Below are 27,120 nucleotides of genomic sequence, written 5' to 3'. Positions count from 1 at the left end.
GATTCCATAAATCCGGGAAAGGACCCGATCTGGAGGGAGGGTTCTTAGGAACAGTTCCTCAATGGGTTCAGGGGGGTTCCCAAAGGTGCACGACTCCAGTTGGGACCTCCAAAACGAGGATAGCTGTAGGTATTCCATCCATAGCAATTTTTGTCCAGGTCGGGACGCCTGAAGGTCATTGAAGGACGGAAGTCCTCCGGCGCCCACGATCTGACAGTACCTTGTATCTTCTTTCTCCTGCCACCCCAGTAAGTTCCGTCTCTCCCACCCTGGCGGGAATGCTGGATTGTGAAATATGGGCGTTAGAGCCCCTCTACGAAGCGTCACGTCCCTTCTGGTCGTCAGTCTGCCCCACGTCTCTAAACAATTCAGTGTCATTGGGGTGTGGGGTAGAGTCATGGGTCTATCTTCCTTCTTGATCCAGGGTAGTAGCCACAAGTGGGGCCAAATCAATGTTGTTTCTAGTTCAACCCACTGTTTCGAGGTAGCATGGTGATGCCCGTCTAACAGCCTCTTGAGGACCGCCGCTGAGTGGTATGTTTTGAGGTCCGGAAGACCCACTCCACACCTAGATTTAGGGCACAACATGTTTCTGTAGCTAATACGGCTACCTTTTTTTTTATTAGCAAATTTATGCTAAAATAAAGTATGGGAACAGGTTCATTTTGTTTCAGATGTTTTGATATATGACAGGTATAGTTTTGGATTACTGGCCGCATACCACGACAGTTTTAGTTGGAGTTGGCTTTGGGTCATTTTCTTTTTTTGTATATATTTTTATTTTATTCTGTAAATTTTGTTTACTTATTTTCGTAATTATGTTTTTTACTATCCATGTTCCCCATGACATCATACGATCTCAGGGGGACATTCACATTTGTCTTTTTTTTTTAATTTGACACTTTTCCACTGTAGCTGGAGCCGCATCCAAAGGAGCCCCAGTTACAGGGGAAAACATCCCCCTGTAGTGACAATAGTCACTAGCAGAGCTGATCAGGATCCGCTAGGACCCTGCAGCTCTGCTGTGCCAGGGAATTACGGCGGTCACATCATCGCCGGGTCGCATAGTGGAAGACACGCTTCAACTTTCACTTCTTAGTACATAACGCTCATCAAGCGGTATGTAGCAGGGCAAGGAGGAGGCAGACGTGGTTAAAAAACGCTTCTCCCTTCTCCTACAGGTCCTTGGTTGTAACTAATAGCTGACAACCGAACCTGCTCCTGTTTGATTGCAGGATCAGAAGCTTTAATCCAGCGCTGTATTTCTACTATCGTCTGGGATTAAAGCGCAGGAACAAGTTCCATATATTTAGCTCGCTTGATCCTTAAGAGGTTAAGTGATAAAACCACTAAGGGAAGCTTAGGACCACACAGCATCTACAGTGAACCCCATAGTATAACAGCATGCAATGAGCCCCTAAAGCCCACCTAGTGGCCGCTGCACACACAACTCTCCATGCTCTGATGCGGTTATGTAACTTAGACCTAAGACGGACACAATTTCATGTACGACACCTGTAGCAGCTGATGTAGAGCTTCTTGTCTTTCCTGTGCTGGAGGTAAATGGCGGCCATTTTTTCCTTGGTTTGGGTAAAATAAGGCTGCTCCGGGGAGACGTTCCTGAGCATGGATAAAGCTTGTTCCACATCCCCGTGAGTCAGAGCCAGTTCAGCATTGGCTATCATGAGGCGCAGCTCCTCTGGTGTCCCCGAGAACTCGTTGATGGCATCTTGTAACACTTTTGCAGCTTCGTGCTGTATATGGGGAAAAAGCAAAGGTTACAGTGATACAGATTTATGACGACATTCACTGGGAGGAAAATACTCCAATTCTTCCGGAGAGTGAATATAATCAGATCCTACAGTAAATGTAACAAATGTTACTTCTTGTTAGGATGGAGGACCTGCTACCTTCTCCGCTCATATCTGTGCTAGTAAGTACTTCTATGCTATGAAACAATCCTAGAGCACCTACTGTTGTGCCGTTCCTCTGTTACTCTTCTCGGAACTTTACAAATTGGCAACTGGGCATTACCTTTGCTACTAGTGTCCCTCAGTCTGACACTGTCAATGTCAGAGTGAGACGGGACATCATTAGGACAATGGGAATGGTCCAATTTCACAAGTCAATTAAACTAACATGAATGCCGCAGCACTTTTATAACTTATCCTAAGGATAGGTCATCAGTATTTTAGTCCAGGACCACCAATGTGGTCCTTATTAAAGCTAATCCCTGGTTTTAGGACAAGATTTTATCCTGAGACAAGGCAGAGAAGGGTATATTACCTACAGTTCATCTCTGCCGCCAGTTCTGGGTCCATTTTCAGCCGTCCAAGATGGCTACAGCAATTTTTGAACTACCTATCATTTGAGCAGCTCTGGACAATCAGAGAGCAGGTATAGTGCATTGTTAGTCTAATGCTACCAATGCACTGTGGGAATAACGTAGTCTGAGGACTGCTTCAGTCATCTTGGACAACCAGAAATGGGTCCTGGAACAGGTGGATCGGAAATATGGCAGAGAAGAACACCTGCAAGTAATGTATCCCCCTCTGGTCACAAGACAGAGTTGTGTTCTAAAGCCAGAGAGTCACTTTAATGAATTACTGGTATGCGAAAAGGTTGAATTTTCACATGCACTCACAAATCTGGCATTCTTGGCTAAACTCTGATTAGCCCCTCTAGCCCCACACTCTCTCCAATTAGATAAGATCTGTTCATTTTTCCTACCCCTAATTAAGAACAAAAGATCAGGAGGCAACATTTCTTAAACTATGGGGCAGATGGACAAATTCCAGACTTCTTGCACCCTTGATCACACATCGTTTAAACTCAAGACACTAAAATTCCTTCTTGGATCTGTAACCAAACCCCCAAGATAATCTACATGGAGCTCTACACTGTTAAAGGATAAATGTCAGCACCTCTGAGCCCCATCAACTATTTTATAGGGCTCAAAAAAGGTGAGGGAACGGGGAGTCCGAGGAGCTGCTTTTTATACTCGCCAGGTCCCCTATTCCAGCACTCTGCCCCCAAGAAAAACAAGATGTTTGTACTTACCGTAAAATCTCTCCCGTCTCGTGGTAAATGAGAACTCTTACCATCAGTTGTCTCAGAAACAATCCTGCTCAGTCTGGTATCAAAGAGGCGCGAGCCAACAAAAGGCAGACCTATTAATGACCACCTAAAAGCGGTATCTGCGGCCCAGGACATAAGCCATAAAGTCCAGCAGGAGGTTATTGACGGTGCTGAAGCGCGGGCAAATTGCATGGCTCTACCTGGACCCCGACTGGAGCCTTCAGTTCTGGAGGCAGACATGATGCCCAAAAGACTGTCTAGTAGTCAGTATAGCGCTTGTTTATGGGCACTGCAGGAGGAGCAGGGAGGCGAGAAGCAAGCTACCAGGCAAGGTTTACCTGCTACGGAGAAAAAAGGAAGAAGAAGCCTAAAGAGTATGTCTTGGGACCCTAATAAAAGCTGGTGGGGGGGATACAGTGCAGTGAGCCTTAAGGGAATGGTGCAGGTGGAAGTGATGTGGGAGGAGTAAGATAAGAATAGAAGGGAATGATCTCAACCCCTAATGCTTACATAGAGGGCAAAATACTCAACTTTCTCTCTGAGACATAGCCTTGGCCTCCAGCATTGCCTTCCTTTAAGTAAGGAAATAAGGAGGGAGCGTTCGAATAGGAAGTGGGGGTACCATGACTGGTGGGTCAGAGTCAAACTAATGTTGACCATAAAGAAAAAGTTCATACACTTGCTGCAGTGGCTGCTTCCCACATGAATGTCTGCTCCTGCACAATCCTTTAACTTCAGCCAGGTGAGAGACCGACTTCACCGCCCAGACCCAAGCGGCAACATAGTAGTAGCATAAAGTATCTCCAAAAGGAAAACGAAGCCGGTAGTTCTCTAAAAACAGATATTTTTGGTATAACTTACCGTAAAATCTCTTTCTCGTCGCGTTCATTGGGGGCCACAGCCTAGACCATGGGATATAGCCACTGCCCTAGGAGGCGACACTAAGCAAAAAAGTGTTAGCTCCTCCCTACCTGGCTATATCCCCCCTGCAGGCACTCAGCTAATTAGTCTGTCTGCAAGCAGTAGGAAGCCAGTGGGAGTCAAATTATACATATTATGTTTTATACATACCAAAACGAACTCTTTGGCACAATTTTCTGCCGAACCATGACCGAAGAACAGAAAGTTCCAGCAACCGCCTAAATAAATAAGGGGTGGGTGCTGTGGCCCCCAATGAACGCGACGAGAAAGAGATTTTACGGTAAGTTATACCAAAAATATCTGTTTCTCGTCCGTATCATTGGGGGCCACAGCCTAGACCATGGGACGTCCACAAGCAGTCCCGAAAACAATATATTGGGTGGGCATTCAAAGTTCGGCTGTGCGGTCAACGACCGCCGCCTGCAAGATCTTCCGGCCAAGAGCGGCGTCAGATGATGCAGCTGTGTGGACCTTATAAGATTTTGAGAACATATGTAAGGAAGTCCAGGTGGCTGCCTTACCCTCCTGAAGGGCTGAGGCTCCGTGACGGACTGCCCGGTAAGCCCCTACCGCCCGTGTGGAGTGGGCCGTAACCCGAAATGGCGGCGAGCGCCCTGAGGTGCGATATGTCTCTGTTATCAGGGACCCTATCCATTTGGGTAGGGTGACTTGAGGCTGCCAAGCCCCTTCGGGTCCCCTCCGGAATAACGAAGAGGGTGTCGGTCCTACGAAGCGCCTTTGTACTTTTCACATAGATCCTCAGCGCCCTTACTATGTCCAGGTGGTGCAGCATTTTTTCCTCTTTGTGTACTGGATCTGGACAAAGAGAAGGCAAGACAATTTTCTTCATTAGTATGAAACTGTGATACCACCCTTGGTAGAAACTTGGGTGATGGCCTCAGCACCACTTTGTCCTGGTGGACGGTCATATATGGCGCCTGCATAGCCAAAGCCGCCAGCTCCGAGACCCTACGGATTGCCGTAATGGCGACGAGGAATACCATCTTCCAGGTCAGTAGTCGCATAGGAATCTCCTTCAGCTGCTCGAACGGCTGGCCCGTCATAGTGTCTAACACGAAATTAAGGTCCCAAGTTTGGACCGGGGGTTTAAACGGGGGTGTCGTATGGGCGACTCCTTGCAGGAATGTACGTACTGCCATCCTCTTTGCGATTGGTTTTTGGAACAGCACCGTTAATGCCGACACCTGTCCCCTTAACGAGCCTACCCTCAATCCTACCTCGAGGCCTGATTGTAAGGATGCAAGAATTCTGGCCACCGACAATTGCATCGGTTGTACCCGCCCCTCCTCACACAGGTGAAGAAGCGCTTCTCAGACTCTATAATAAACTGCCGATGAGGCTGGTTTTCTGACCCGTATCATAGTCTGGATAACCTTCTCCGAATAACCTTTCCTCCTCCACACCTCGGTCTCAACGGCCAAGCCGTCAAATGTAGAGACTTGGAATTTGGATGTAGAAAAAAAGGCCCCTGGGATAGCAGGTCTCTTTGCTCTGGAGGATGCCACGGTGTGTCGAACAGTATTTCTATGATGGTCGCGTACCAGCTTCTTCTTGGCCAGTCTGGTGCTATTAATACTGCTGATCATCCTTCCTGCTTGATTTTCCCTAGGATCCTCGGTATGAGAGAAACGGGTGGAAATACGTATAGGAGCTTGTACTCCTCCCACGAAATGGTTAGCGCATTCGTTGCCGCTGCTTGTGGATCCCGTGCTCGGGACATAAATGGGCGTAGCCTGTAATTTAGTCGGGACGCCCTGAGGTGCACGTCTGGCGTGCCCCACTTCCGGCATATCGTCCGAAATACTTCTGGGTGCAGCCCCCAATCGCCGGGATCCACTGTTTCTCGGCTTAGGTAATTCGCCACCCAGTTTTCTCTATTCCGGGAATGTAGACTGCGGAAATCGAGCTCAGATGCTTCTCCGCCCACGTTAGTATGCCTGCTGCCTCGCTCATTACCGACACGCTCCGTGTTCCTCCTTGTCGGTTGACATAGGCCACCGCTATGGTGTTGTCCATCTGAATACGTACATTTTTTCTTGAGATTGGGCCCGAAGTGTCGGAGAGTCAAGTAGATGGCCCGCAACTCTAGGATGTTTATATGTAGCCTTGTCTCTTTTTGAGACCACACTCCTTGAACAGACTGATCCCCTAGTGTTCCGCCCCAACCTGAAAGGCTGGCGTCCGTCGTCACTACTGTCCAGCGACTTGTGCCCAAAGGCCATCCCGCCTGAAGCCTCCCAGGTTCCAGCCACCACTTCAGTGACCTTTGGCCTTGAGGGGTTATCTGGATTCGCTGTTCCAGGGTCATCCGGAACCCATTCCGGCGTGACAATATCAAGTGTTGTAGTTTCCTTGACTGGAAACTGGGCGAACGGAACCGCCTCGAATGCTGCCACCATCTGGCCCAGGATAGCCATGCAGTGTCTGAGGGTTAACGGTTTCCCCTGTGTTAGGGACCGGACCCCCTGCCGGAGCTTGTCTACCTTTGCTTGAGGTAGCCGGACCTGGTGCTGGCTGGTATCGAATATCATGCCCAAAACTCCAAGTGTTGTGTCGGTATTAGGCATGATTTTTCGCGGTTCACTATCCAGCCGAATTCTTCTAGAATCTTCCTCGTGACGTGTACGCTGTTGCCGTCCCACGACGGTGCCTTTATTAGTATATCGTCCAGGTATGGAATGGCTGATATACCTTCCGCATGGAGTGGCGCCATCACTGCTGCTAGTACCTTCGTAAAGACCCTTGGAGAGGTAGACAGGCCGAATGGCAGCGCCGTAAACTGAAAAAACCTTCCCTGTGTTTCGAAACGAAGGAATTTTTTATGCGTTTCCCGAATCGGGATATGGAGATAAGCGTCCTTGATATCTATTGAGGACAGAAATTCGCCCGGTTGCATGGAGGTTATCACGGACTTGATTGACTCTATCCGGAAATGTTTTGTTCTGATGAATTGGCTCAACCTCCTTAAATCCAGCACCGGCCTCACTCTGCCGTCCTTTTTGGGTACAAGAAAAAGATTCAAATAGAACCCTTGCCTCTCTTGTGCCTCCGGTATCGGTTTCACAACCCCCTGTGCCAGAAGGTTCCACACTGCCTGCTGTAGGTTGGCTACTCCTTCCAGGGTGGTAGGCACTCTGGACCTGCAGAACGAATTCCGTGGGGGAGTCGTGAATTCGATTGCGTAACCGGATGTCACAATTTCCTGCACCCACTTGTTACTCACGCGCCTCCCCTATGTCTCTCGCAATTGGGAGAGCCTGCCCCCCCCCCCACTCTGGTGACACTGGGTGGGGGCAGCATCTCGTGCCGCGCTCTTTTGATCCCGCTGTTTTAGATATTCCGGGTCGGGATCGCCATGTTTGCCTTGTTTTGAAAGAGGGGCCCCTCTTTGCGTCTGTCGGGGTTCTTGTAGACTGGGACCACTGCCCTGACCCTGGGTGGGATGAAAAAAACGCCGAAAGGATCTAAAAGAAAGAACGGTTTCCTTTTTAGTGGAACCTTCTCCTTTCTTGCCGGCATTTGTGGTAACGACGTGCTCTTGCCGCCTGTAGCGCCCTTTACCATGTCATCTAGTTTAGGTCCAAACAGCCTGTTTCCTTCGAATGGCCATTTTGTTAGGGCCATCTTGGATGCTGTATCTGCTGACCAGCTTTCTTTTTTTTTTTTTTTTTTTTTTTTTTTTTTTTTTTTCAGCCAGAGAGTTCTCCTTGCCGTCACCGATGCGGCGGATGGCCGGGCACCGAACTTGGCTGCGCCTAGCTCTGCTGTGCATACAAATTTGTTTGCCTGTATGACGTTGTTTGTCAGTTCGAGCAACTCATTTGGTGGAGCGCCTGCTACACTGTCTCTCCGTAGCTGCTTGGCCCAGGCTATGGATGCCTTGCTGACCCATGCGGTCGCAAAATTCGGCTGTAAGGCGGTGCCTGTGGCTTAAAACACGGTTTTACCCACGCATCCAGCTTCCTGTCTTGAGGATTAGCCAGCATTGCTACCTTGGCTGTTGGCAGTGCTGTGCTTCTAGACAGTCACGACACTGGCGAGTCAACTACCGGAGGTACCGCCCAACCCCTTTTTCAGGCCCCCTGGGAATGGGTATGTACTTTCCCAAGTCTTCCCGGGTTGCCTAAATTTCTTATCCGGGTTCTGCCATCCCTTATTAAGAACCTCCGAAAAATCCGGATGGTCTGGGAAGACCTGTCGTGATCTCCTTCTGCCGTCTAAATGACACCGCGGAAGGAGGCGTCTGGACTGTTTCCTCCATTACTTGGAGGGTTTCCCTTATGGATATTACCAGGCCGTACATTAGGCTGGCTAGGCGCGACACCTGTTCCTCGTCTAGTTCCAAAACTGACGAGCCTGCAGAGTGGTCGTAGTCTTCAGACCCACTGCCCTTGCCTGCCGTTTGGGCCGTGTCCTGGGGCGCCCATGAGCAAGATGCTCGAGGGGACTCATCGCGAGCCCGGGCTGGTCTCGCAGAATACCGGGACCGTGAAAAAAATGCCTTGATCTATGATAAGCATGCACGGACTCCCTGGACCATGAGAGCCATGAGAGTCCCTGGATCGTCTGGACTTTGAGGGTCCAGACGACCTCCCGGTGTGGCGCGCTCTATGGGGAGTGTCCTCGCTGCTAAGGGACCTCTTCCTTTTGTGTGCCCTCTCTCGTGCATATTCCGAGGAGGACGCGTCTGAGCTGGGCTCTAACCGGCGTAACATTGCCGCAGAGGATATGGCCAAGCCAGAAAACGGCAGCGGCCAGGGACCTCGCCCGTTGGGGTTCGGGCCCTGGCTCCACAGGGGCGGCGGGGGGCACCGGGGACCCTGGGCTGCGCGCACCGCGGCACATCTAGTGCAGCGGGGGTCGACTTGACCGCAAGCGAACTTACCGCTGAGGTAGTGCAAGCGTAATGCTTCACCCTCCCCTTGGCCGAGCTGGAACCCTCTGATCTAGGGTCAGACATGGCAACAGAAAACAATTCCCAGGTAGCGGGAAAGCTGAGTACCGTTACAGGAATGCCTGCAGGGGGGATGGGGAGGGCGAGGGGAGAACACCGCAAAGTGCTGCCTTGGGCAGGGCTTACCCGGTCTAGCATCTGTTTCTGCGGTTCCCCCGGTCCAGCTGGAGCCTCTGGTCCTGACGCTTGGATGCTGTCGGAAGTCGACGCTGGTGTACCATACGATCTCGCGGCGTTGGTGACCCGGCAGGTGCTGTGGCAGGGACTGCTGCGGAGTTGCTACTGCTGCTGGTGCCCGAGACAGGAGGTGCTGCTGCTGTCCGGGTGCTTTCTCCGTTGCAGAAGGAAACTGCAGAGGGAAACTGCAGGACTGCAGGGCTGAACGGCTGGAAGGCTGCTGTGTGCTTCAGGCGAGCTGCAGGTGCTGGGCTCAGAGGTGTAGACCAATGAAGTGTCCCAGAGCGTGGCCATTCCTCTGTCCGGCGGTCTTTTTACACTCACCCCGGTCGGAGGGGGCGTGGCCTGCCCCGGAAGCGTCCCCGCGACCCGGAAGTGACGCTTTCCGGCCGTGACGACGGCGCTCCGCCCCCCGGAGCGCCGTGCCCGGAGGTGGCCTGCCGGCCGGCGTCCCGGCGTCCTGCGACACGCAAGCTTCTATCCCTGGCCGGGAGAGCTGCCGCTGCCGCCGCCTTTGCTGCTGCTATCGCCGCTGCCGTCGCCGCTGCCGCTGCCCCCGCCGTTGCCACCGCCGACGTCCTGATGCTCCTTAAGGTATGTGTTCAAAGCTTGGCTGTGCGGTCTGTCCGTATGGCGCCGGAATGCTCCATAGTCCCAAGCGGGGGTGTCTTTGTCCTGGGAGCCACAGCCTGCCCTTGCGTCGACTACTCCAGCAGTGCTGCCCCCTACGCGTCACCGTCAGACAGTGCGCTACTCCAGGGAGGGGGAGCCCTATGGCTGGCGGGTAACCGACTCAGATGCGCATTGCATGGTCGGGCCCCTTTTTCTTCTCTGGGTGAGACGCCGCAGTAGTGGTGGAGACACCCCCTGCCTGCGTCTCCCCCGGGAGGCCAGTAGAGCCAGGGAAAAGCCCCGACTCCCCGGATTCCCGCGAATAGCTCTTTCCATGTCTGCCTCCTAGCAGACACTAAGCTAAAGACTAATTAGCTGAGTGCCTGCAGGGGGGATATAGCCAGGTAGGGAGGAGCTAACACTTTTTTGCTTAGTGTCGCCTCCTAGGGCAGTGGCTATATCCCATGGTCTAGGCTGTGGCCCCCAATGATACGGACGAGAAAGGTTATGCTTTTCTTTATTAAATAAACTCTGCCATTACATATCCCACTTAAAAAGAAAAGGCTGGAGGACGCGTTTCAGCTCGTAACCAAGTCAGTGCGAGACTCTTTTAGGAAGGCTGTGCGGGTGCCCTCTCATTGATCTCTATGGCAGAGATGTGCCCATAGCTTTCTGAAAATAGTCGCGCTGTGTGCATGGGCACTTATTTCTCAGGGGACACCGCACTGGAACGGGCGACCTAGAGAGTATAAAAACCAATGCCCCAGACTCCCCCTTCCCTCACCTTTGAGCCCTATAAATGTAGTTTATGGGACTGTTGTCAGGTTCCCTGCAATGCACTGATCATTTTAGCATAGCACACCATGGCAAAGAAAGAAAGTGCGTTTGGCTCCTGTTACATCTGTATGTTCATTACTCTGCTGGCTCACTTGTATTCTTCTAAGTTGAGCTCAGGCCGTAGATGCCCCATATTAGAAGACAGTCTACCCTTGAATTGTTGCTGTTCTTTCCCATTACGTTTTATTTACAGGCACATGTAAAACTGCGCTGCATTACCGTAGTTGGAAATTACATTTTTGCTTTCTAAAGATGCATCCTGTAAAACCTGGCATCAATCAAGCTGAAGTGTTCTTTAAAAAAAACTGGTATTTTACTTGGTACTTTATTATTGGATGCCTATCCTTGTAAAGTATATTTCTTGCAACCAAAATACAAACGTATCTACTTTGTCTCTCCTGTGATAAGAGTGACATGTAGCAAGCGGTTTTCGCTCCATTACCTGCTCTCCATTCATACGATGACAATCCACCAGCTCCAGGAAGATGGATACTCTGTCACTTGCACTGACTTCGATTTTTCTTCCTTTTGCCTTTAAGGAGGATCCTCCCTTTTTCATTCCAGGCAGGCCCATCGCTATCTGTAGTGTTCTGATGGCCTCCTGAATTTCTCCCATCCGTTTCTGGGTCTGAGCTTTCAGTAGATTGTACAATGGATATTCGCGAATCTAAAGAAAAGCACAAACATTTGCGCGAGACCAGACATGACAGGGCAATAAATCCTCAACGGGCGGTCAGATAATGTACAAGCTCAGATTGCCTGCATCTAAAAGGTATCCCCTTATGCACGGTGGGAGTCTGACTACTGGGATCTCCACCAATCCAGAGAATGGAGCACAGACGGTCCCCGAATAAGTGGAGTGAGAACACGTGTGCCGACGCTCCACTCATTTTAATGAGAACGCCAAAAATTGCAAATCACTCACAAAAGAAAAAAAATGTTTTAATAAATTTGGTATCACCGTAATGATACTGACCAGAAGAATAACATGCGCATCATCTTACCACCCCATGGACACCGTAGGAACTAAATATCCCCCAAAATTACACAAGTCCGTTTTTTTCTCATTTCACCCCACTTAAAACTTTTTTTAGTACATTGTATGGTACATTAAATTGCACTATTAAAAATTACAACTCCTATTTTTCTGTCACCATATCTGAATGAAGGCTTGTTTTTTTGTGGGATGCATTGTGACTAGAGATGAGCGAGCCTACTCGGCCACGCCCCTTTTTCGCCCGACACCGCAATTTTTGAGTACTTCCGTACTCGGGCGAAAATATTCGGGGGGCGCCGTGGGTGAGTGGGGGGTTACAGCAGGAAGTGGGAGGGAGAGGGAGGGAGAGGGAGGGAGAGAGAGAGGGCTCCCCCCTGTTCCCCGCTGCTACCCCCCGCGCCGCCACACCTCCCCCCGCCCCCTGGCGCCCCCCAAATCTTTTCACCCGAGTAATGAAGTACTCAAAAATCGCGGTGCTCGATCGAGTAATTACTCGAAACGAGTAGGTTCGCTCATCTCTAGTTGTGACCCTTGGAAAGTAAGGAGGAGAACGGAAAAAAAAAATCAAAAATTAAAAAAAATCTCTCTGGCCTTAAATAGGTTAAAGGGGTGTTTGGGCATTTTTCTATTAATGTCCTATCCTACAGGATAGGACATCAATAGATGGCTGGTGGGAGTCCACTGCTTGGGATCCCCGACGATCAGCTGATTCCCAATGCAAGCAGATAGTGCTGACAACACTGCAGCAGTCTGGTTTGGTATTGCAGGCACAGCTCCCATAGAATTCAATGTGTGCTGTGCCCGCAGTACCAGTCCGGGCCGCTGCATTTTGGCCAGTGCAGTCTGTTTCCTGCACTGTCCGTACTACCAACGGCATCTGGAATCCGCTGATTGGCAGGGATGCCCAGTGACGGACCCCTGCCAATCAACCATCCCGAGGATAGATCATTTATAGAAAATAATGCCCAAAGTCCAAGACGAGCTCTTTAAGGTCATTTATACAACTACAGGTGGCATGAGATTTCATATCTTTTGACAACTCACCTCAAAGCTATAACTCAAGCACAGCTCTAGAGAGTGTGAACATAGTTTTAAGTTGTCCTGGTGCAAGTACACTTGAGCCATCAGTAGATGTGCATCAGCATACGACGGATTATGTTCAAGACAGTGCTGAACACTACTGCGAGCGGCCTCAACGTCACCTGCACAAAGAAATGAAAATACTACAGAATGTACGGTGGGGCTGGAAAATAGATCACACTTCAATCAAATGGTTAATGAACATAGTAATCCACACATTCTAGGAAAATGGAGGGGAACCAAAAATGATGGGAGTAACCCATCCCTCTAACTAAATGGTCCACCTGAAAATGTTACTCATCCTAAGGGTCTGTTCAGACATTGCAGGAATGCTGCGGACGCTTCGGTAGTGGACTTGGCTGCCGAGAATCCACAGCATTTTACAGTCCAAGCATTGTGAAGATTTCCCAAAATCTCATTTAGATTGAAATGATTTGCGGATTCCGCTAACGTATGATTGGCGGTAATACGCGGATCAATGAAATGCATTGAATTACACAGTTCCGCTCACATTAGCGGGTCAGAATTGCATAATCCGCTTACTGAAAAAAGAAAACAGCAGGCTCTTTTTTTTACCACGGATAGCTGCAACTTAGAGCCCATTATTCTCTTTGTCGCGGATATACCCACAGCCCATACACAATTACATTGCATATGGACGTCATCGCTAAGCGACGGCGTGGGAAATATAAATGGGGAAAAAAAGGTGTAGTGCACATGACCGCCTGCTTGAGTACACAATCATGCGCAGTACAATTTCGCCACCATACGTGGCCGTATGCAGGGTTACCATCTGAGCTCACAGCTGGAATCCGCTTACGGGAAGGAATTTTTCCCCCAAAAGGGCTAATTGGCTTCTGGCCTTGGGGTTTTTTGCCTTCCTCTGGATCAACACAGTAGGATAGGCAGGCTGGACTAGATGGACAATGTCTTCATTCGGCCTTACATACTATGTTACTATGTTACTGTGTGTCAATTTATGCTGCAGATTGCCAGAGTGGATTTGAGGTCTCTAAATGGGGAGATAAAATCCACATCAAAATTACCAAAACCTGCATGTAATACCTGACCCAGATCCATGCCACAGTTTGCAGTGGAAAAATAGAACATGTGAACATACCCTAAAGGGGCTGTAATATTAGTGGTGTATCCGCATTGAGCCACCTTTATTGTTTATCAGGCACAGCTCTGAACATTTGGTAGTGGCTGTGGCTTGTACTGCAGTCTGCTTTTAAGGGGTTGCCCCACAAAAAAATATTGTTTAGAATTAAATCAGCCCATAATTATGAACTTTGACCTCAGTAAATGTTTCGGGGTGGTCCAACATGGCCAGTCTTACTTCTCTGCAGTAGCGCAGTCTCCTCTCTTATCACTCGCTCAGCATCCCTACTGACATCAGAGGAGCAGCTGTTCAACTCCAGGGATCCCTCCACATAACCCAATGAAGCAAGACTGAGCATGTGTGACCACCTTGGAATAAATACTGGTCTGGGAACAATAAAAGGAGCAGGTGGTGTTATTTTAGCTTTTATTCTAAAATATCTGGGGATACATTATTATTATTTTTTAATAAGTGCAAGTACAAAAAGGGTTTATAATTATGGGATGAATTTAACTTGACACCAACATGGGGAACGACCCCTTTAAGTGCTTGGAACTGGGCTGCAGTACCAGCACAGCCGCTACAATATGTACAGCAATGTGTCTGGAGTTGGACTCACACTTCATCTGCTATGACGGCCTCTCCCAAGTACAGGCCATTAATATTCAGGTCCCAAAAAAATCCCTTTAAGAAAAAATAAATAGAGTATGATAAGCTAAATACATTATACAGCAGTTCCTACAGTTTTCCCTCCTCCACATCACATCCCGGACTTGTGCTCTAGTTCAGACGTACCTGCTAAATATTTCACTTTTGCAATCAGAAACACGGCTTGTTGAAGACCCGGAGCCGTCTTTACTACTGTTTCCAGGACGGAGGTGCAGTGCTTCAACAGGGGAGATACGGGCTGTCCAGCTGCGGGGGGCTGAAGAAGTAACAGAACTTTATGCAGGTTTTTAAACGCAACCAAAAGTACAGAGAGAACAAGTGTTAATACGTTAAGCCATTCAAGTTATCCCGACACAGCGACGCAATATAACTAGTTGAGGAGAGACAACCTAACACGCTAAGAAGTTTTCTCCAAGGAAAGCAGATTTTACTAGGTGTAATATCCCTTCTCCACCAACAGATGGCAGATAAAATTGTTTCACACAGGCTGAGATTGCACTGCTCAGAAGACAGGAGCACATTGGCACAGGATAAACCCGCAGGGCTACTCAGAGGCAGAGGGGTTAAATGAGGGCATGTTGGCACAGGTAAATGCTGCTGCTGCTCAGGGGAGAGGTCGGGCTACAAGGGGGCACAAGGACAGGTGCGTCTGCTACTAGGACAGAAAGGTTAGAGGCGGCATTGGGGGAAGGAGGTCACAGGCTGATGCCCCTGCTGCTTCTTCAGGGAGTGTTTGGGGGCACAACGGCAAGTACTGCTGCTGCTACTACAGGGACAGAGGGGTTAAAGGAATCATGGGGGTCAAGAACAACCCGCTGATGCCACAGCAATGCACCAAGAGTCATAGGGGTCAGGGACAACCCACTGATGCCGCCGCAGTGCACCAGGAGTCATGGGGGTCAAGGACAACCCACTGATGCCACAGCGGTGCACCAGAAGTCATGTTTAGGCCTCGATCACACAGGCGACACGGCATCACTGCGAGAAAAATTGCAGCGATATCGCATTGCTGGTTCGTGCGATATCGCTGCTATTTCTTACGGTGATACTGCGACTTTGTAGCGCCCCATGGGAGGATTTTCGGGGGAGGCTTGAAATATAAGCCCTGCCTCGAAAATACACTGTAGCTGAAGAAGAAAAAAAAAACATACATCACCTGTCCCACCGCATCTTCTCCCCGGGTCCTTGGCACAGATCATCTTCTCTTCTGGCCGGGGATTCAAAAATCCCCGCCTCCTGGAAGCGCTGGCTGTGATTGGCTGACACAGCGCTCGATGAATGGCTGTGATTGGTTTAATCACTGCCATTCATCGAGCGCTGGCTGTGATTGGCTGATGCTTAGCCAATCACAGCCAGCGCTTCCAGAATGTGGGGATTGTTGAATCCCCGGCCAGAAGAGGAGAAGATCACTGCTGGGAACCTAGGGAGAAGATGCGGCCAGGCTGACAGCGTGGGAGAGGTGATGCATGTGTGTGTGTTTTGTTTTTTTTCTGCAGCCAGGGCTTAAATTTTAGCTTTGACAGTATGATTTCCTACTGTCAAAGTTGCATCACACCGCACGAGAACCGCGCTTTAGTTCCATGCAACAGAGAGGAAGGCTCCATAGGGAAACATAGGCTACAAAACCTCACGAGTCGCATTGCATGTGTGAAGGAACCCATAGGAAAGCATGGGCTTCTCATACTGCATTGTAGCAACGCTACAAAATCGTGCGACTTTGTCGCCCGTGTGAAAGAGGCCTAAGGAGTAGATCGGTATTATACCAAAGCTGAAATCACTCTCCAGCTATCAGAAATTTTTTCCGACTTTATTGCAGGGGAACTATGGGAAAACTTGCCTAATTAATATACTGCACTCATTCCATTGGTCACTTCCTGTAGGCTGGTCCGAAACTGCCCTGTGATTGGTCAAGCTCATAGAAAACTGACCAATGGATTGAATGAGTGGACTACATTTTTAATTAGGCAGCTATATATCCATTGTTAACTATTAAAAATATAGAAGAATCTTTGGATTTCGTAGAAGGGCTAGAAAAATCTAAAGAAATTCTAAGTTCAAATCAACTTGGCAAGGAAAAAAAAAAAAAAAAGGTATTTTTGCCATCACCCTGCTAGAAAAAAGGGGGTTAAACACTAAAGGAGGCTGACCACACATTGACAGAGTGCATAGAAACAGGACAGTAACTCACGGCAGGTCCCTCTCAGAGACCACCGGTGGGATGGGGTTGGGGTCGGCATACAGTAGTAGAAAGCTTCATTTACGCAGGTCGAATGTCGTTTAAATGAGCGAATGAGCAGGTGACGTCACCGCCAGTTGTTTGCGCTTGTGCAAAATGTTTAGACAAGCAGATCATCGCTGATAAGGGAGATGGAATAAATCCTTCACAGTGCCACCTATTGAAAGGCAGCATTCCTTCGAGTCAAAGTGGGACTTTTTATACAAGTCTTCTTACAATGACTGGGAATCAAAAGCAAAGCCAGACTCCATGTACATACAGCTGTTTCCGGGTTATTGCCCATCATCAGTGTACAGTAGGAGTCTGGCTTTTGCTAGTGAGAGGCCTGGGACAGGGGTCAGAAACGCTCTTTTCTCCTTAGGGAGAGCAACTATATACTATAAACTAAGTGAGGAGACTCAAATGGCCACGCACGCTCCTCTGGGTAATATGCAAATAAGGGAGATGGAATAAATCCTCCACAGTGCCACCTATTGAAAGGCAGCATTCCTTCGAGTCAAAGTGAGACTTTTTATACAAGTCTTCTTACAATGACTGGGAATCATATTATTTGCATATTACCCAGAGGAGCGTGCGTGGCCATTTGAGTCTCCTCACTTAGTTTATAGTATATAGTTGCTCTCCCTAAGGAGAAAAGAGCGTTTCTGATCATCGCTGAGAAACGCTCACTTCTCATTCAGCGCTTCACATTCTATATAAGACACTGAGTGTGCGTGCGTGTGTGTGTGTGTGTAAGGGTGAGTGAGTGAGTGAGGTGGGGGGGTGATTTAGATGCAGCAAGAAGTGACCGGACCACTGATGATTTTTATGCAGGCTGAAACTGAGTGACAAATGAAAAGTGAACAAACAGTCTAAGGTGCAAAGCTTCCGTACACTAAAGATAATCGTGCATTCGTTCGTTTGAACGAATAATGCGCCACAATCGTGAGCGTAAATAGCCCTTAAGACAGCGCACCTCCACCACTACATAAATTAGCGATAGGAGGAGGACAGCTCTGCTTGTTATCTTGTTTTACCTCCTCAGTGCTCACTCGCCACCTTAGACATTTGCTTACTACAAGGTACTAAATAATTGTGACACTAGATACAATGGCGCAGTCTTGCTCCCCCATAATGTGCAGTAACTAGCAGCCCACAAAAACTTCAAAAAAAGGGGACAAAACCAAGGCAGACATTTAAAAAAATAAATAAACGTTTACTAGTTAATGGGATAACACAAACTAATGGATCCTGCTTCTCATTTGGAGAAGATCCTTGCTCCTTCCCTGACAAGTGTGAAGTGAGGGGAGAAGGAAACGCTTGCAGGACACAGTAATGTGGGCCTGACCGCACTTCCTGAAGTTCTGCTGACTATACCTAGTGGAGCTGCAGGATCCCACACTCTGATAAGGCCAGTCTACCAGCAACATCTCACTTCTCATTGGGGGTGCAGGGAGTGATGGAGGAGGGGGGCAGAGGTGTAGCTTTTAGGGGACAAGCATCACATCATCTGGATTCCATCAGCAAAGAATGCAAAAGGGGGGAATGTGTGCCAGCCAGAACATGGACACACTGTAATACCACCATGCGAATGTCTGTCCGTAGTATAAGGCAGAGAGCCCCCACCATTAGATAATAGATCTGATTGATGAGCTGATGCTGCAGCCCCAAGCCCCACTAAGTGGGGCTAAATAAGGGCATGGTGGCACAGGCAAATAGTGTTACCGCTGCTCCGAGAGAAGTCAGCTACAAAGAGGGTACAGGTGTAAAGTTAGCATGCAGGTGCTGGCTGATACCATTGCCACTGCTCAGGTGACAGTTGGGGTTACAAGAGTGTATGGGGGACAGGTAATAATGCAGCGAAGGTCTGCGGACAGTCGGACCACAAGATGGCACAGGGACAAGCTGCTGATGCTGCAGCGCTGCACCAGGAGTCATATACCGATCTAGTCCTTAACATGACTGCTGGCATAGCGCTGCAGCATCAGCAGCTTGTCCCCATGCTGCCCTGTAGACCGAGTGTGCCCAGACCTGCGCTGCGTTATTACCTGTCCGCCAAAGCGCACTACCGGTTCTCTCTATCACGTAAGGCAGTGTACTCATAGTCACTATGGACAAAATATCACGGCGGCCCACAGAGTCACATTTTCAGACACAATTTTTGCAGCGATGGAGACAAATTACCTGGTTGGGGCAAAAGTTTAAATATTCCCTTATTATTTCAAGCAAGAAATCTGGATTTAACATCTCGAAGTACTGGATCCCGAGAGGCAATCCTTGCAAGGAGGAGAAGTGATTGTCGAGGACATCGTTTAACAGCTGGATGACCTCTTCTTGTTTCTGCTGCTTCTTCATAGCCAAAACGGCACGGAGGTAAGATAATTCCTGAAAAAGAAGAGACTGGCGCTTTCAATTTCACCGGTTATTTGGCGAGATAACATTTATAATACCAAGGCGGAAAAGCTGAAACCCCCATGGATAACACAAAGGCCAAAGACGACATGATCAGGTAACTCCAGACTGGTACTAACAGGCTCTGCATAGAACCAACTCCAGATACAGGGCACTCGACAGAAGAAAGGTTTCACTCTCAGCATAACTTATCGAAAGTTGTTAAAGGGGAAACTCCAGTCAAAAAATGAACTTCCAACATACAGATGCATGTGTAAAGATCGCACTGATGACCGGAGATCTTAGACCACTGCTGGTGTTCAGACTGAGATAGCTTATACCTAGAGATGAGCGAGCATACTTGCTAAGGACAATTAATCGAGCATTGCCCTTAGCGAGTACCTGCCCGCTCGGAAGAAAAGGTTTGGCTGCCGGCGCGGGTGACAGGCGAGTTGCGGCAGTGAGCATGGGGGAGCGAGAGAGAGATCTCCTCTCCGTTCCTCCCCACTCTCCCCTGCCGAATGTTTTCTTCTGAGCGGCCAGGTACTCGCTAAGGGCAATGCTCGATCGAGTAATTGCCCTTAGCGAGTATGCTCACTCATCTCTACTTAAACCCCATTGGCACGGCTCAGAGTTTTCTGTTACTTAAAGGGGTATTCCCGAGACAGGGCAATAGTTTAAAAGTTACTACAAATGGCCATCTAAATCATTCAATTGAACTCAAGTACCTTTTTTGCTGACCTGCACCACGGAAGCTTTCCAGCCAGCTGCAGATTCCCGCATTGTTATTCAAAATGGCCACCGGGGCTTACAGAAACTACATTTCCCACAATGCCCCATTGCCAGTCAATGACTGTACAAACTGTCATGACAGAATATGAAGGCACTGAGCATTCTGACCAGTGAAATAGAGGAACACACAGGAAGTAACCATTGGATACAAAGGAAGAACTAAGCAGGAAGCGGTGGAAATCACAGGAAAAGCAGTACCGGTATTTCCGCAGCTTTGTAAAACAAGTTATTACATATTGCGTAATTACGCTTTATCGCCTTATACAGCATATAACTCCCTTTGAATCGATCACCGGAACGCCCCTCTAAAAGGTCTCTGACAGCATGTCTGAGCAGGATAAACTTCATTATGGTGCTCAGAAAATGAGGGAAAGGAGACTCTGGGGAAGTGTGTTTACTAGCCGTGTCCCCACAGACATCAATGAGAGAACCGAGCCGTCTGAAGAGTCAAAGATCTGAGTGCGTGCCAATGTGCAGGGACCAAGTATAAAATATATATGTCCCCAGACTCCTCATTCCCACACCTTTGAGCACCAGAACAGTTTATAACCGTTAGGTCTACAAGGTGCTAACAGGCGCCCTTTAAACCCTTAACCCCTTATGGACCAGACTGTTTTGTACCTTGAGGACCAGACACTTTTTAGGGATTTTACCCATGTGGTGGTTTTACTGCCCTATTTTTTTTTCCTTCAGCTACCAAAATTATTCTTGCAGCATTTTTTCTTTCCGTGGCATATAGGGCTATTTTTTCAAATATCTCTTTCACTGACTTTTTCCCACATTTTAAGTTTAATTGGGCGTAAAAAGATAAATAAAAAATAAAGGTTTTATAGCATTTATAGTTCATTTTTTAAATTAGTATATTTATGCTAAAATAAAGAATGGGAACGGGTTCCTCATTTTGTTTAGGAAGTTTTGATACATAATATGCATGGTTTTGGATTACATATGGACGCATATGGCGACAGTTTTGGTTGATGTCGGCTTTGGGTTGTTTTCTTTATGTATTTTTATGTATCCATTTGTACTTTATTCTGTAACTTTTAACTTATTTATGTAAGTTTTTTTAATTTTACTATCTATATCCCCCATGATGTCATATAAGACATCTTGGGGATATTCACATCGCCTTTTTTTATTTTCCTTTTTTTTTTTTTTTACACTTTTTCACTGTAGTTGGGGCTTCCATAAGAGCCGCATCCATTATTCAGAAAAACTCAAAAGTAAATAAATAATAATAAAAAAATATATCTATATCTATCTATCTATCTATCTATCTATCTATCGGGTATACAGACTGTGGAAATCATTTGACTTGGAGCCCCTTCGTTTGACTCACCCCGGATTTTCCAATAGACTGCTGAATCTCCATCAGAAACTCCAGCTGCTGATCAGCATCTTGTATCTGTCCTTCCAGTATCTGACAGCGAATAATACCTACAAGACAGCACAGAATGACCAGACTCACACACGCTGAGCACTTACACGCTGAGCACTTACATCGGAGTGCTGGGTGTTCCCATATGGCAAGACCATCACCTTACTGAAATGGCAGAAGGAACGTGTTAGTCAGTGGGTATAATATAAGCGCTAGGGTATGTTTGAATGTTATCTGTCTTTTCATGCCGGCATCTCAGATTCCTCAGGTTATATTGAATATAGCTATACTGGTTATAAAGAACCCCAGGCAGAAGCAACCGGTTACCTCCCCCCGACTGATGTCACCACACGTCCCAGCACTCCTTATGCCAGTGATGGACAACCTTTTGAGCATGGTGTGTCAAAATTCGCCCTCCCCCCCCCCCCCCCCAAAAAAAAAAAATGTGCGATATTTATAGTTAAAATAACAAAAATGTATAATTGTAATATATAACTGTATTTAATAAACCCCAAACACCCATAGCACAGGCCCTCGCTTCTCCCAGTCTCACCCTCACTTATCTCAGTAATGATGAGCCCCGAGCAGTGACAGCAGCCGGGCACTGCGGACCCAAGCAGCGACAGTGGCCCCCCACAGCAGCCCCCAGCAGTGACAGTGGCCCCCCCCACAGCAGCCCCCAGCAGTGATAGTGCCCCCCACCCCCACCCCCACCCCCGAGACCCATATACTTACCCCCTCCACCTCGTAGAAGTTCGGCTCCTCCTCTGCCCGGCGCGTCTCTAGCAGCGATGAACTCCGGCACACACTGTAACGTCAGTGTACTGCTGGACGCCTCCTCCCCCGGACGCTCTCAAGGAACCAAGCAGTATGGGACGTCAGGGGAAGGAGGAGGAGGTTCCCAGCTGCACACTGACATCACGGTGTGCCGGGATCAGCGCTGCTAAGTGAATACCGGCAGGGGAGCTGCGGCCCCTGCCGGTATTCACCACCAACGAGGTGAACTGGCCGACAGCGGCTACGCGTGTCATAGGTTCGCCATCACAGCCTTATGCCGTATTCAGACCGCGATATGCAAAACTCAGGCACAACATTCATCGGACAGCAAACTGAAATCTATCCGCGTGCTATCCAGTATTCACGGATCCCGAACAATGTATGTGCTATTCTTGTCCGTTAAAATGATTAAGAATGGAATAGGCAGCAAAATTTTTTGTTCCATATGGCCCATCAGCCATAAGAATAACTTTATGAGCCATGGTATACACAGACCGGACAGGCCGGAATATACAGCAAGATAAATGGGCCCTTATTGTAATACTATATATGTTCAGCTACTCAGATAGATAGGAGAAAGGGTCTCTCACTGACGGCAAGTGGGACGGATGCTGTAGTTCAAGGGGGTTTCCAGTAGTATACCATTGATGGCCCATCCTCAGGGTGGACTATCAATATGAAATCACTAGGGAACTCCTACCGCAATGCATTGACTTTGATATGTGTGGTGGCAGGGCTACACAGCAGTCTTTGGTTGACCCATTTCACTGCTAGTGTCGCCCTATTGCCCTAGCCTCATTGGTGTCCGATAGGTACCGTTTTCAACATGACGGTGTCCCACGATACCGATGTTTAAAGAACCTATATTAGAATAAAATCAGCAAACCCCTCCAACCATTTTGCAAGGTTGCTATACTACGAACAAGGTCTGCATAAGGATAATAGGAAGATAATAGGACCGATACGCAGCCAACCCCAACACTATGACCCCTCACCGGTAAGTGCCGAGACACTTGACTCATCCAGAGCCATTGCTGCTTTGTACCACTTTAACGCCTCCTTAACTCGGCCTTGTTGAACAAGCTGATAGCCGAGCTCCGTGGCAAACGTGGCGTCATGAGGAGCCAAAGTCACCGCACGTTCCACCAAGATTTGGGTTTGTTGAAGGACGAGTTGGTTCCGCTCACACTAAGGCAAGAAGAAAGGACAGAAGGAGAGATAGGCTTTGTTACCTCCACAGTCACTCATCTCTTATAGAACTATCTGTAAGCTACCTTTCCTGCCAAGTCCAATACACATTAACCCCTTCGTGATCCGCCCATTTTGGACCACATTTTTTTCCATGTTTTTTCTTTGTCTCATTCCAAAATCCATAACATTTGTAGTTAATATAAGCCATGTGACTTTTTTTCAGGACAACTTGTACATTTTAAGATAAGCATCCAACATGCGTCCTATTGTTTCTGCCTCCAGAGCTATCCTTTGTTATAGTGACCCTCCAATCTTGGATAAAGATGGCCGCAGATATGTTAAATGAATGGAGAGGGGCGGGGGAGCGCGAGGAGAGAAATCTCCAGCTACCCTGCTGTGAGCTAGCGATACTAGCTCCTGTGCAGCAGCAAAAGAGCGAGTATGTGTGGGGACGAGTGTCAGGCATAGTTTGCCCGACATTCGTCCCGTGTAAATGGGCCTTTAGGCCTCCCTCACACAGGGCGTTTTATACAGCGTTTAGCGCTGCCTTTTCAGCCCAGCGCTAAACGCTGTACAAGACTCCCATTCATTTCAATGGGGCTGCTCACACAGGGCTGAAAACGTAGCGCCTCCCAACGCTGCGCTTTCACAGCGATGCATGTTCTATTCTGGGGCGTTTTCAGCCCTGCGTCGCCCATTGAAATGAATGGGCAGCAGTTTTGGCACTGCTAAAAACGCGGCAACACTTGGTGCTGCGTTTTTGGCAGCGTTAACCGCTCGCCGATTTTTGGGGTGAGGGCTTGTAATAGAAGCCCTACCCCGAAAATCAGTCCCAGCGGGCTAGAGAAAAAAAAGAAAGCAATACTCACCCTAGCCGCTGCAGTCCGGGTCGCGGCCACTGGTCTCTGCCGCTGATACGGGCTTCTTCGGCACCCCAAAGTCTATTGCCGTAGCCCCCTGGCCTCCGGCAATAGAGTGCTGTGATTGGTTGTCGGTGCTTGCTCGATGCCCAATCACAGCCCTTCATTGACTGTTTCAGCCAATCAGCGCCGGCAAGCTCTGATAGGCTGAGACAGTCAATAAAGGGCTGTGATTGGGCATCGAGCAAGCACCGACAACCAATCACAGCACTCTATTGGCGGAGGCCAGGGGCCTCCGGCAATAGACTTTGGGGTGCCGAGGAAGCCCGGATCAGCGGCAGAGAACAGCGGCAGAGACCAGCGGCCGCGACCCGGACTGCAGCGGCTAGGGGAGTATAGCTTTTTTTTTTTTTCTTTTCAGCATTCTTGGCTGCGTTTTCAGCCTAGCTGCGTTTCTGCAAACGCCCTGTGTGAGGGAGGCCTTAGACACTACATACTGCTCTGACTTGCCAGTGCTGCCCAATCAAAACAGGTATAGTGCCTTAGGCTAATGACGTATGCTAATGCACAGTGTGCATCAAGTACGGTAGTAAGAGAAATGGGGCGGCCATCTTTGTTTGTCCAGAACTGGAGGGTCATTTCAAGCCTATGAGAGTTATAGCAATCTCTCAGCACATTGCAATCACATTGTAGGGGGACGATGAGTGACAAAGGGAGCCTCCTCCCTCTATCAACTACCTAGATGCCCAGGTCAGCATTTACCCTAGCATTTATGGGGTTGTACAACTGGACAGGACATTTCTTCTATTAAGGCCACTGTAGCAAGAGCCCAACTATCAATAGACAACTGAGCCACTGGTTCTCCGGGCAGAGGACTCCTGTGCAGCAATTCTCATTTGGGGTCCTACTCGTTAGAAATGAAGCGCTCCCCCATAAGTATGGTTTCTCATCTGTAGCATTTGAGTAGAAGTGTACAGTGTTTTGCATCTATTTTCCTTCTTTCTTAACTTTGACATATTTGCTTTTCATGTTCTTTAAGAACGAGATAGTTCCTCCAGATAGGAGCTTGTGTAAATGTATAAGTAGGCGTATATTTCGATTTTAACTCTCTACGATTGCTACATGCTGTACATTACTTTCTGGGCACTTAACATGTGACTTACCATTCTGCTAAAGGCTAGTGACATGCTATAATATAGGCGAGCGTTGTGTGGCTCAAAGCGGTCCAAAGCGTTGATTAACTCTCCCAGTTTAGTTGTCACCTGGCGATAAAACAGCATGTTAGACTCAATACAACTATCTCAGCCACCAATGCAAACAGCTGTGAAGTAGTCATGTCACACTGCAGTCCATGCAATACTGTGCTCCGTCTAACGCTCTAACGGCCTACAGAGAAAATGTAAAGTTATATTGGAAACAAAAAAAAAAAGTTGAAAAAAATGGAATTTTTAGCTTAAGACATTGTTAAACGCCTCCAGAGAACAACAACTTTTTAAAATGGTCAACAACCTCTCAACACGCCCTCCCCACAATAATCAGCTGTCATTTTTGGGGAAAGCCACGGTTAACTACAGCATGGGTCTGCCAGAAGGGCTCTTCATTCTGATAACACAGTGGGACCCTCCCTATGATCTCTATGCCCCTAGATGGGTATTGCTGCTCTATGGGGGTTGCCTCAAGGCAATGATCCTTGGTAAGCCAAATTTTTATTTTGAAAAGGCACCCTGCCACGTCCTAGGTAGGAGCACCATAAACTAAGCTCCAGGGCTCACAGGACGGTTGCTGCAGAGACCGGAGTGTCGTCTTATATTCCGGGCTCAGCGTACCTTCACTGTCACTTAGCGCATTAAGTGGATTCATCTCTTCTGTAGAGATGAGCGAGCACCAAAATGCTCGGGTCCTCGTCATTCGAGTCGAGCTTTTCGTAAAATTCGAGAGCTCTATTCGAGTAACGAACCCCATTGACTTCAATGGGAGACTCGAGCATTTTTGTTTGGGACCCGCCAGTTGCTGAGCTTTTTTTTTTCCTGTGTTCCCTGTCCCTCTCTCTTCCCCGCCAAACCAGCCACAAAACTACTGCTGACGTGCGCAGCGGGGAGGGGTCAAAGCAGCAGCTTTCTGGACTGACATCAAAGGAACAGGGAGCCAGGCACATATCAGAAGTACGCCCCTGTTCTCTGGGCTAAGTTTATAGTGCTTATAGGACATGACCGGTTCCCTTTAGAGCCTGTTAGACATATTTAAAACCTATGCAGGGAATTCAGAGCTTTTTATCAGTAAAATCGTGCAAAATAAGTGAAACAGTATATAGAAAAATGTAATAAAGGATCCAAAACGTCAATGTGATAAATTCCTGTAGTTTCCTTCCCACCGGGTAAAAAGCATCATAAGCATAAGTGGTGGCTTAATGTGCTATAAATGTCTTTACATAGCAATTCCCATTTTTACGTAAATCACCCCTATATATAAACTATGATGTGGTGCGCAAAGATGGACGGACCCTTTAGAGTAAAGCGCATCAACAAAACAGCTGGCCGGTCTGAGCAATAATCTAGATAAACCCTGGTGGCCCGGCTGCTTCTGTTACCTCATGAACATTCCCTTCTCTGCACAAGTAATGGATCCCCAACATCCGGATGGCTTCCAGGTTATGACTCTCCTTCTGTAGTAATCTATCGGAGACAAGGAAAAAAAAACTTTAGAACTTTCATAAAGTTCTAAAACAATCTTAAAGGGGTTACCTGGGCTACAAATAAATATTTTTCATATATATTAGATGTACTAGAGGAAAAGGCGTGATGTGGCAATTGTATGGAAAGTGTATTCTGTAGGTTACAGTGTGTGGGTAGGAGAGGATAAATGCGATCAGACACTGTTACAATGTCTAAAGGGCAAAAAGTAGCGACTAGGATGAGCGAGTATACTCGCTAAGGCACTACTCGCTCAAGTAATGTGCCTTAGCCGAGTATCTCCCCGCTCGTCCCTAAAGATTCGGGGGCCGGCGCAGCTGACAGGTGAGTTGCGGCAGGGAGCAGGGGAGAGCGGGTGGGAGAGAGGGAGAGAGAGAT

At 48.2% G+C, this 27,120-nt stretch overlaps 1 protein-coding gene across 2 annotated transcripts in view; it reads right to left on the bottom strand.

The window, feature by feature from the left end:
- The window catches only part of TTC21B (tetratricopeptide repeat domain 21B), an 86,651-nt gene that overhangs the window by 45,272 nt on the left and 14,259 nt on the right, over nt 1–27,120 (bottom strand). For both annotated transcript variants that reach the window (XM_066575922.1, XM_066575923.1), the window contains exons 7-15: nt 26,640–26,724; nt 25,216–25,314; nt 22,997–23,189; nt 21,186–21,283; nt 18,848–19,048; nt 14,575–14,704; nt 12,642–12,799; nt 11,043–11,267; nt 1,516–1,754 (exon numbers count right to left, since the gene is read on the bottom strand). In XM_066575922.1, the coding sequence (XP_066432019.1) occupies nt 1,516–1,754; nt 11,043–11,267; nt 12,642–12,799; nt 14,575–14,704; nt 18,848–19,048; nt 21,186–21,283; nt 22,997–23,189; nt 25,216–25,314; nt 26,640–26,724 (1,428 nt within the window). The remainder of the gene's footprint in view (nt 1–1,515; nt 1,755–11,042; nt 11,268–12,641; nt 12,800–14,574; nt 14,705–18,847; nt 19,049–21,185; nt 21,284–22,996; nt 23,190–25,215; nt 25,315–26,639; nt 26,725–27,120) is intronic.

This window comes from Eleutherodactylus coqui, chromosome 8 (genome assembly GCF_035609145.1).
Source record: "Eleutherodactylus coqui strain aEleCoq1 chromosome 8, aEleCoq1.hap1, whole genome shotgun sequence".
Lineage (NCBI taxonomy): Eukaryota > Metazoa > Chordata > Amphibia > Anura > Eleutherodactylidae > Eleutherodactylus > Eleutherodactylus coqui.
The sequence above is the reverse complement of the archived record's forward strand: the minus strand, read 5'-3'. Positions and strand labels throughout refer to the sequence as shown.